The sequence below is a fragment of the Monodon monoceros genome, unplaced genomic scaffold (assembly GCF_005190385.1).
Source record: "Monodon monoceros isolate NGI ecotype Baffin Bay Population unplaced genomic scaffold, NGI_Narwhal_1 Super_Scaffold_8, whole genome shotgun sequence".
Classification (NCBI taxonomy): Eukaryota; Metazoa; Chordata; class Mammalia; order Artiodactyla; family Monodontidae; genus Monodon; species Monodon monoceros.
Window position 1 is genome coordinate 59,780,483 of NW_021703785.1, and position 11,314 is coordinate 59,791,796.

At 41.5% G+C, this 11,314-nt stretch overlaps 1 protein-coding gene across 14 annotated transcripts in view; it reads right to left on the reverse strand.

The window, feature by feature from the left end:
* Positions 1-11,305, reverse strand: part of LOC114887950 (serine/threonine-protein kinase Nek5-like) — a 62,864-nt gene extending 51,559 nt beyond the window's left edge. For 7 of the 14 annotated variants that reach the window (XR_003791661.1, XR_003791659.1, XR_003791660.1 and 4 more), the window contains exons 1-3: positions 11,095-11,286; positions 9,046-9,184; positions 1,014-1,110 (exon numbers count right to left, since the gene is read on the reverse strand). Coding sequence is in view for 11 of the 14 variants with exons in the window: in XM_029209746.1 (XP_029065579.1) it covers positions 1,014-1,110; positions 9,046-9,162 (214 nt within the window). In the remaining 3 variants the exon portion in view is untranslated. Of the gene's footprint in view, positions 1-1,013; positions 1,111-9,045; positions 9,185-11,094 lie in introns of all 14 variants that reach the window. The other 7 variants (XM_029209745.1, XM_029209741.1, XM_029209740.1 and 4 more) reach the window with 2 other exon arrangements.
* Positions 11,306-11,314: the final 9 nt, after the last annotated feature.

Sequence of the window (11,314 nt, forward strand, 5' to 3'; positions counted from 1 at the left end):
GCCATGAGGACAGGAATTTGTGCCTGTTGTGTTTGTTCACTGCTGTATTCCTGGCGCCTAGAAAAATGCATCAGCGTAAGCACTCGATCAATATTTAACTGAATGAATGACCAACGCTCCTTCTATGGTGTTTTTAGTGGGCTTTTTTTTTTTTAACCTTTGGAGTCAAGTGATAGAGGCAGAAGAAATGCTGTATTCAGGCGCACAGAGAAGGGAATTGAGGCCTTAAAGTTTTTCCCCTCTATTCTGGCCGTTTGCTTGGCTGCCTCTCTGTAGGAGAATTGTACAGCCCTCCCCGTTGCCCCGGGACATACAAGGACTCATAGAGGCAGAGTGTACCCTCCCCCACCATCACCCCGTTCCGGGGTTGGTTGCGGCTGCTTTGCACCCAGAACGTGAGCACATAAGGAAAGTAAGAAACATGCCACATCCTAGCAGGGATCTGAGAGTGAGCGTGTGGTGGGCTCTGTGTCCTGCTCTTTCCTCTAGCTCAGGAAAACAGCTCCATATGTGCGCTGCTCCTTCAGGCTGGACCCCAGACTTAAAGACTCCTCCTGGGTGTTCCCTGGCAGTGCAGTGGTTAGGACCCGGCACTTTCACTGCCGGGATCCCACAAGCCATGAGGCATGGCCAAAAATAATAATAATAATAAATTTAAAAAGTAAAGACCCCGCCCAACCGTAGCCAACAAGTAATGTGAGTGAGACACAGATGGTATTCTTGTAGGTCACTGAAATTTCTTACTGCAGCAAAGCTAACACACCCATCATTAACTATCTGAGGGAGTGAGAATTAAAGGCAGGTGGGCAAACTTGAGAAAATTTAGGAAAGCTGCCTACAAAAACTCACCAGAGAAGAAATAAAGATGATGTCTCAAATTACAACTTAAGTAAATGGGAAAATGAGTCCACTTACAAAAATTAATTTATACACACTTCTCAGGAACTACCCTATACAGACGTCTACATGCCCACACTTTATTAAAATACTTTAAGAAAATGAGAAAGTCAAACCTTGAAATGAACTGAAGAAGGTTACAATGTTGGGATGTTTCATCTTCGCCAGAAGAATGACTTCTTTCTTTGAAGCTTCTTTTTCTTGGATGGGCATCTAAATTATATTAAGAGACAGAGTTGTCTGTAAAGATAATTCGCTTTCAAGGAATGCTTTTTACTCACTGTCATCGAAAATTCTCCAGGATTTCACTGGCTTTTAATGGCACTTCTGCAACAGATCTCTCAACGGCAGGAAATGACATTTCTAGAATTAGAGTGTCCTATATGTAGTCAATGGTTTGTCAGTGACAATCAGAAACAAGAAAATAAGTATTTCTGGTGAAGTTCTGCTGTATTAAAATTTCCACTGGATTGGCGTACTGTGTCAACTATTTAGTCATCTGGAGGAAAGTTATTTAAATATTTATCTTTCAGCAACAAAGGAATTTGTAAAAAAAAAAAAAATGCAATGTTCCAGCAGCAATCACTGCTGAGAAGAAACAAATGAAATCTAAAAAAAGTAAAATGTCATATATCACATAAATCAGACTGGTAAAGTTCTATGTTAAGATTACTACGTTTTTCGTTTTCAAATAAAATGTCTCTTGTGACTTCATTTTAGATTTGATGTATTTTCTTTTCTTTTTAAAAACCTAATTTGCTTTTCCTTCCAGTTTTATTGAGATATAACTGACATACAGCAGTGTATACGTTTAACGTGTACAGCATATAATTTGACTCACACCATGAAATGATCAGCACGGTAAGTTTAGTGAACATCCGTCATCTCATATAGATACAAAGTTAAAGAAATAGAAAAAAACATTTTTTCCTTGTGATGAGAACTCTTAAGATTTACTCAACAACCTTCATGTATAACATCAGCAGTGTTAATTCTATTTATCATGTTGTACGTTACATCCCTAGTATTTATTTATCTTGTAACGGGAAGTCTGTACTTTTTGACCACCTTCAACCAATTCTCCCTTCCCATACTACCTGCCCATGGTAACCACAATTCTGATCTTTTTTTCTGAGTTTGTTTTTGAAGTAAAATTCAAAAACTACAACACTATGTCATTTTCCATCACACAACACAGTGATTTAAAATTTATGTGCATTTCAAAGTGATCACCAAGATAAGTCTAGTTACCATCTGTCACCACACAAAGATATTAAGTATTGACTATATTCCCCACGCTGTGCATTTCATACCCATAACTCATTTATTTTGCAACTGGAGGCTTGTACCCCTTAATCTGCCTTACCTATTTCTCTCCTCCCCTCACTCCCTGATGTATTTCCTTATTATTCTATTTATCATCTATGGACAATATTGTTCAAAATGTTTTGGTGCCATTGGCAATGGCCACACCTCATTTCTACCTTTTCTTCCTCATTCTTGACGCTTTGTCATTTCTACACTGACTTCTGGCCCGGCTGCCCCACCCTTCTGGCCTCCATGGGTCACTGGTCCTCTCCACAGTTCCCTCTGTAATGACCTTCAACATTTGGCCCACAGGTAATGTGTGAGTTCCCAAATTTTTCATCCTCATTTAAATTTGAAAATTAAAAGAAAATTACTATTCTCCATCCCAGCTTTACTGCCTCCTAGCTATGTATCTTTCAGTAAATTATTTAAATCTTCTAAGCTTCAGTATCTTTCCCCCCACTTTAAATTGCATAATTGGTACATATGAGTTTCAAAATAAAAATAACTGAAATGCGCTACCAGGATAGACTTAGCTACTTAACTACTTTAATTTATAACTACTGTTTTTTTCAAAAGACTATGATAAACGAAATTGAAAGGCAAACATAGGGAGATAAGTGTATTTTTATAGTTAGGTAAAAATACTGGCAATATATATGACCAAGATTTTTTGTATTTATAACATATAAGGATTCTGGCAAGCAAGAAAAAAAGGCAAATATGCCAATAGAAATATGGGAAAATACATGCCTAGGCAACTCTCAAAAAAATAAAAGAAATTAAAAATGTCTCAGAAACAGTAAAAAATATTCAACCTCACTCAGTAATAAAAGAAGACTAAAACAAAATTTAATATGTTTCATCTGTGAACTTGGCGAAGACAAAAAGAATGTTAATACCCACAGTTAACCAGAAAGCAAAACGGCACTCACATACTTCTGGTGTAAGTATATAAATTGGTAAAATCTTTCTAGGAAAACAAGTTTACAGTATCTAATAAGAGACTTTAAAATGCTCCTATTTTTAACTTATTAATCCTTCTAGAAGTTTATCCAAAGAAAATAATCAGAAATGTGCCCAAGGGCTCTCATACAAAAGCCTTCATTTCAGTGTTTTACTATTAGTTTTTAATTAAGAATATACACTAGTGATTTGAAAAAATATTTTAAGCCAGATAGAAGTAAATAAGATGAAAGTAAAACTTCCCCTTTTCCTCCCCACCCATCCCATGAATTCCTATTCCTTAGGAGTGATTGCTAATTGTTAGACCTTTTTATTTAATGCACATATAGGTAAACACATATACACAGTTTGTTTAAGAAAAATGACTCTTCTACATATTAAACGTTATTTAATCATAGCAAAAAAATCAAGCAACATACCTCTCTGAAAATGGAAAAAGAGTTAGATAAATTATGGTATTTTTAACCTAATGTCACACTATGCGATCATCAAAAATCCACGGAAGCACTGGCAGGAAGAGCAGAGGAAGAGGTAGAAGGATTTGCTGGTCACTGTGCCTTGTCGAGCAAATTACTTAACCTCATTGAGCCTCAGCCCTTTCACCTAAACAGTGAGGGTGATGAGATCTACCTTTAGAGTTGTTGGGAAGATTAAACTGATTAATTATGTAAAACAACTGGGATAACGTGAGGTCTGCTAGGCACCCACTATTATTGTAAACATTGAATGATATTATATGAGAACATTTTATTATATGAAAACATTGAATGACATAAGAAAATATTCACAATATACTAAGGGTAAAAAGCTGCTATAAAAGAGTACATCCACCATGACATCAATCATCTAATATATTCTAATAACTTACAAGGTACATTTATGCATTAAAAATAGCCTGGAGAGAACTTCACCATTAATAGTGATGAAGAGAGAGGTTAAAAGTGATTTTCATTTTCCTTTAAATAGCCTTAGTTTTCCCTACAGTTTTTTTCAAACTTTCTTCAATGAACATTTTAATTTTTATAATCAAGAAAAGATACAATGCATTTTTGAAGGCAAGAAATAAAAGAATATGCTTGATAATTGCAGGATGATGATAGAAAATATAGAGCTTTTTGGTACCTGTAAGAAAATAAGCGATTTAAGTTCTGGGGTCTAGAGTTTGCTTTGTGGAGAGGTGCTGGAGAGCTGAGAAGAAATGTAAATTTCTCTAGATAAGAAGTAATGAAAAAGTACATTAGAGTAGAAAGAAAAAAATAAGTAATAAATGTTAATACTGTGACACAAATGTTGTTAGGCAAATCTGATAACACAGAGAGATACGGGAAAGCAACAATAACGAGGCCCAATAGAAATTCTACTTATTTATGGCATGGGGACTAGGGTGGTTCATGACGTAAAAGATGAAAAAATTCACTGCTCTATGAGAAATATACAGTCAGCTTTTTATTATCTATACTAAAGAATGGGAGAGACTCTATGAAATGTATTAATATATATTTTTATAGAGGATTCACCTCCCACATAATTTTTTCTTTACTTAGAATTTAAATGGTTTTATAATTCCTAAATATGTACCAGCTTAACAACAGAGCTAGAAGGCCTGAAAATATCTATGCATTGAATTATTGATCCAATAAGAATTTATTGACCCGCTACTGGTGCAAAGAATTCTTAGCTGCTGTGTGGAATACCAAGATGCAAAAGACCTGGATTCTGCCTGCACAGAATATACAGTTTAACAAGGAAGAGAAGGCACAAAATAAACAGCTAAAGCACAGCAAAGTAGACAGCAATCAGTACCATAACAGCAGTATGGATAAAAAGCTATGGAGGGCTTCCCTGGTGGCACAGTGGTTGAGAGTCCGCCTGCCGATGCAGGGGACACGGGTTCGTGCCCCTGTCTGGGAAGATCCCGCATGCCGCGGAGCGGCTGGGCCCGTGAGCCATGGCCGCTGAGCCTGCGCGTCCGGAGCCTGTGCATCCGGAGCCTGTGCTCCACAACGGGAGAGGCCACAATAGTGAGAGGTCCGCATACCGCAAAAAAAAAAAAAAAGCTATGGAGTTTACAGAGAAAGAGAGGTTACTTAGATCTGGAAGGTTCTACAAGGTGTACTGAGGCTCGGCCCTGAACAAGTGGGATCTTGATGCTTGGATGGGCAGGCAAAGACCTTCTGGGAAGAAAGAGCCCCTCGGGTGAGCACAGAGGCTGCGGTGCAAAGGATCTGCATGTGGCAAAAAGGAAGAGTACGTGAGGGGAGGTCGAAAATGGAATTTGGGAACAAATCAGAGAGGGGTGTCAAAACTAATCTGAAGAGTGAAACGATATAAAAGTACAAGGCAAAAATTACTCATAATCCCACATTCCACCTCGATAATAATGTAGTAAGTAGGTCTTTCCTATATGTATGGGCAGATACGTGTGGGAATATACATACTTACATAGACAGATAATGCATATATTTTTACAAAGATTGCATCATTCTACACGTACTATTTTCTTAATTAGCAAAAGTTATGGTACTTCTCATGTCAGTACTTTGACTACAACATGATTTTGATGAACAGCTTAGTCTTTCACAAATTACTTAACCAATCCCCAACTGTTGGACATTTAGGTTGTTTGCTGACTGTCTGCACATTTCTGGGTATTTCCTTGGAATACAATCCCAGGAGAACTACCAGATCCTAGGATGCATACATTTTTTTTCTTTTCTTTTTCAAGATGAAGATAGCTTTTTCTGCTTATACAAATAATACAATTCTTAATTTTAAAAACATAATATATGCTTCATATTAAAAATTCTGACCACACAGAAAGAAATGATAGAGGTGAAATCCCACCAATCAGCAATAACCACTGTTAATGTTGTGTGTGCGTGTGTGTGTGTGTGTGTGACATTAACAGTACATACATATATATACATAACTTTTTGTGGCCTGATTTTTTTTCATCTTTACAACGTATTTCGGACCTTACTCCTCGTCAATAATACAAACAGGGCATGGATCCTTCTAAGGCTTTGATACGTATTGATAAATTTCCCTCAGGGTGATTTACCTTCCTATCAGCAGAGCAAGAGAGTGCCCGCTTCCTCCACTTTTATATTCTTTTCAATCCTTTCCAATTGTATCAGCAAAAAGTGATATAAAATCAATAGATTTATTTTACTTTTCTTAGTTTTCTAACGAGTTTGAAATTTGTATGTGATGACTTCTTCAGTTATAATTTTTTTTCTTTTTAAGATTTATAAAAGGCTAGCACAGGGAATTCCCTGGCAGTCCAGTGGTTAGGACTCCATGCTCTCACTACCAAGGGCCTGGGTTGGATCCCTGTTGGAGGAACTGAGATCCCACATGCTGCACCGCGTGGCCAAAAAAAAGCTAGCACATTTTTAGTCAACACTTGCAAGTATTTTGGGCATTCTGTCAGTTTTCTTTCCATTTATTCATGATGGTTTTCCGTCACTCAGAAGTTTTATATTTTAGTGTAGTCAAAGATGACGACGCATCTAGCCATCTTTTTCCTCTATGACTTCTGTCCCAGTGAAGGTTTGGGAGCCTGAGGGGAGAATTCCCAAGATTTTGTTACATGAGAGCTGGAGCCATGAGAAAGGTACTGAAGTGATCCAAGTAACCCAGGCCACTGACAAAAGGAATGAAACAAATTCAAGGGAGAGAAAGAGTCAACCGCATTTAGCAAGTAATTGGATGGGGAGAGAGAAAAAATTCACCGATGACCCCAAGGTTTTGAGCCTGGATATCATAAAAGTACTGGTGTCATTAACACAGAGCAGCACAGAGTGGGTGACCTGGATCTGCTTAGAAAAGTGAGAAATTTCTACTTTGGGTCCAATTGTGTTAGCTAGCTTCCAAGATGGTCCTCAACACCCCTCGCTCTGAATTCTTAATGCCCAGAAACTGTGAGATAATAAGTGTCTATTATTTAAGCCACGAAGTTTGGGGTAATATGTTACACAGCAGTAGATTACTCACACAGATACTACTTGAAGATTATCTAGCTGGCTAATGAAATGCACAACTAGGGCTCTGGAAGATACCAAGGCTGGACAGAGTTTTAAGAGTGATCTGTTTAGTGGTAAAGATTGAAGGGAGGTGACTGTCAGGTAACAGTACACAGAAAGAGAGTTGGCAAAGGATAGGTGGTCGGGGACATACGGAGGGTGAGGAGACAGACAGGCCGGAGAAAGAGCAGTCAGATGAACAAAAGAGAGTAAGGAGAATAAGGTCGTGGAAGGAAGCCCTCACAGGCCACTAGACTAAGAGGACATTAGCAGACATATGCGGCAGATCCATGAAAAGGGACCTGTATTGGTAAATAAAGCATGCGCCCTGAAGCTAATCATCTATACCTGAGTTTTAATGTAAGTTTGGGAAGTCCTTTTATTTTTTCCCCAATTTTTTTTCTTTTTTTTTTGGCTATGCTGCACGGCTTGCGGGATCTTAGTTCCCCCACTAGGGATTGAACCCAGGCTCCTTCAGTGAAAGCACCCATTCCTAACCACTGAACTGCCAGGGAAGTCCCTATTTTTCCCCAATTTTTAAAAATTATGGTAAAATATATACAACATAAAATTGATACCATTTTAACCATGTTTAAGTGTACAGTTCAGTGGCACTAAGTACATTTGCATATATGCAACTTGATTCATCCCTTTTGTACCCATTTTGTGTGGAAGTTTTTCTGCTCCTCTCACTTATAAATCCTCCAGAAGGCAACCAACGAGACTTGCCTTAACATGTATTCTAGCCCATAATGGACAATGTTATCCCCGTATATCTGAAACGAACACAGCCACTAGAGAGGGTAACATAAACACAAACCAAGGGAAATTTGGCAAAAATGATTCGTCTTAAATCAAATATATTTAATTATTCTCCAAAACCATTAGACTAACAATAACATATGGTTTTCCTCCATTCCTTCAATGCATTCAATACATATTTTCGAGCGTCTATTATGTGCCAGACACTGTTCTGCATGGGGAAGGAGATAGACAAGAAATAAGTGAGCAGGGTAATTCCAGATCATTATAAATGCTACTAAGAAAATAAACCAGGGTGGTGTGATAAGGAGCGATTGAAGTCAGGGAGCTACCTTGGCTAGGATGCTTGGGGAAGGTCTCCTTGTGGAGGTGACCTGAATTTGGAGAGGCAGTCAGAGGAAGCACATGGCAAAACAGAGGAACTAGAGCAACGGAGGAGGGGGCATCTCATAGACGTGCCATAGGATAAAAAAAAAGATGTTATCGGGCTTCCCTGGTGGCGCAGTGGTTGAGAGTCCACCTGCCGATGCAGGGGACACGGGTTCGTGCCCCGGTCCGGGAAGATCCCACATGCCGCGGAGCAGCTGGGTCCGTGAGCCATGGGTACTGAGCCTGCGCGTCCAGAGCCTGTGCTCCGCAACGGGAGAGGCCACAACAGTGAGAGGCCCGCATACAGCCAAAAACGATGTTATCACTGTAAGGAGTACCATAGGAGCCAGGACGATAACATCTTTTTCTCTTTTCCTTTTTTTCTTTCTTTTCTTCTTTAAAAATAAGATCACTGGGGACTACCCTGGCAGTCCAGTGGTTGAGACTCTCTGCTTCCCCAGCAGGGGGCATGGGTTCCATTTCTGGTCGGGGAACTAAGATCCCGCATGCCGCATGGCCCGGCCAAAAATAAAAATAAAATTTAAAAATAAAAATGAAAATAAGATCATTGGTTGCTGTTTGGACAATGGACTTAGAAGACTGAGCAAACAAAAGTCAACTCACTCCTACTTGTAAAAAAAAAGATGTGTTTCCTTGACTAAAAGCCAGATGAATATACCACTGAAAATGAACAGGAATTTTAACTTTTTAACTTTACCTTTTCAAAATTGATCTCTTTTATAACACAGTGCTTGCTATCTGATTTCCCTTTGGCCAGATATGCTTTCCCAAAGGCACCTTCCCCAATGGCCTTAATCACATCATATTTATCCATGGTCTCCAATGCATGGAGTTACCTGAAATGAGAGCAATGAAATTTTATTGCACACTTTTCATAAATATGAACAAGTCAGAAAACAGACCACTACAACGTAAGAGAACTCATTTTGCTAAAACTTTCATTCTAATTTCGCCAAGACTGAATCAAATAACTTTCCTTGCGGCCACAAGTAACAACCAAAGTGAGACAGAGCTTAGTCAGCTCCACGGTCAGACTTGGGCTGCAGCTCAACTTTGATACACCCTAGTGTTGTCATCTCGGGCAAGTAACTTAATTCGTAAAACCTCTCTTTCCTAATTTCTGAAGTGGAAATAACAATACCTGTTTTTCAAAATTGTTCTGAGAAAGAAAAATATAATATCCCGGTCTGGGCACCTCTAGGCAGCAGGAATTGTCCTTCTGTTTGTGTGGTTCTACAGTCCAGCCTTTCTCAGTGGGGCGTTACTGCCCCCTAGGGGACATTTTGGAAACTTACGGAAGTTTTTTTCTGTTCGCAGAGATGGAGAGGCAGGCACGAAGGCTTTTAGAAGCCACTGGGGTCTGAGATACTAAGATTCTGCGATGCTAGGGACGGTCCCGCACAGTAAAGGATTTTCCAGCGCCCCTACAACCTTAAAAAGTCTCCGTACACATTCATGTGCTTGGAAAAATCCGTTTATAATTATCTGTGGCTACAACCAAACTATTTTACATCTAAATACAAAGTATATTTTGCACAGTTTTAATTAACACTGAATTTTCGAGGAATGCAACTACATGTAAATCAAGGCTTGATTGCACCTTGTTCGGTACTTTACCAGGAACTGTTCACCGTTTTGGAAAATCACTCCCCAATGGCCACGCTGCTCCTGGCAGCTGAGACCTAAAAGTTTGCAGCTGTCCTTATCAGGTGACTCCCTGCTACTTCACTACTTCTTCCAGTGTAGTAGTACCAAGAATTTACAGATTGAAATATAGACTTTATAATAAAGAGAGTCACTGTGGCATTTAGGTTCGTCTGATCAGATTCGGTATGGCAGGAGGGTGTGTAAGGCCAGAGTATACAAGGGCCCCATCTAAGACCTACCCAATCAGAATCCCCAGTTAAAAGGTCTAACATTCCCTTTGGTGCCCAAGCTCCTTTGATTTGGGTTCGTCACTCTCAGCCCAGGGTCCTGGCTTCTCGAGAGGGGAAGGTGAATTCTCCGGGGGTAGTAAGCGGTGTGGTCCCTTCCTCTCTACCATTTCTTTGGAAACACGGTGCTTGTAACACAAGTACACCCTCAATAGCCCGTGGGCAAAAAACGGGCCAGTAATTGCCAGTGGGGTTGTTTCTGAACTGTCTTGGACAGGTTCTGGCGGCCCAGCACTTGCCTCCGACCACTTGCCACCTCTCTGGAAGCTACGCGGCCGGGCGGCCCTCGGCCAGCCGCCAGCCTCTGGGGCTTTGGGTAAACTGCTCCACTGCATTTCCCCGTTACGTTTTTGAGTAATTTGTGTCAGTGCAGGAAGGGGGGACGATTAGGTGGGATAGGGCTGCAAGCCAGCTCCGCAGCCAGGGAAGGCTTGGGGACACTGAAGGGCCGGGTTTTGAGGGAGGCGCTGGCGGAATCGGAACTCGAGGGCACCTGCGCAGGAACTGAGGGACCGCGACGCTCCCACCCAAAAGGCACCGGTGGGTGGAAGCCCCTAAGTTCCGGGGGAAAAAATCCTTCTCCCTTAGAAACACTCTCCGGGAGGCGGCCGGCGGGAAGGCAGCAGAACTCCCGCGGGGGCCAGGAGCTGGGTGCGCCGCGCGTTGCCACGGAGACCGACGCGGCCCGGGACCGGAGACCGCAGTTCTGCGGCTCGCGTCTTCCCGGGCGGGGGCTCCACCCTTTCCCCGGGGCTCCCGGAGGCCCTGGGGGCAGCTCCGGGTTCGGACTGAGGGGACCACCCATAGCATACCTGCTCCGCCTGCTCCGCGGGGCCAGAGTAGTGTCCCGGGTGCGTCCGGGTTCCAGACGCTTCTGCGCCCGCTGGCGGCCGGGGCGGAGCCGCGCTAGGGAAGGCGGGCGGGGCGCGGGGCCAGAGCGGCGAGAGGACGGGTCCACACAGTCCACCCGGAAGAGGGGTGGGGGCCGGCCGCGGCGTTTGGAGACCTGGCCGCGTCACCTCCGTCACCTCA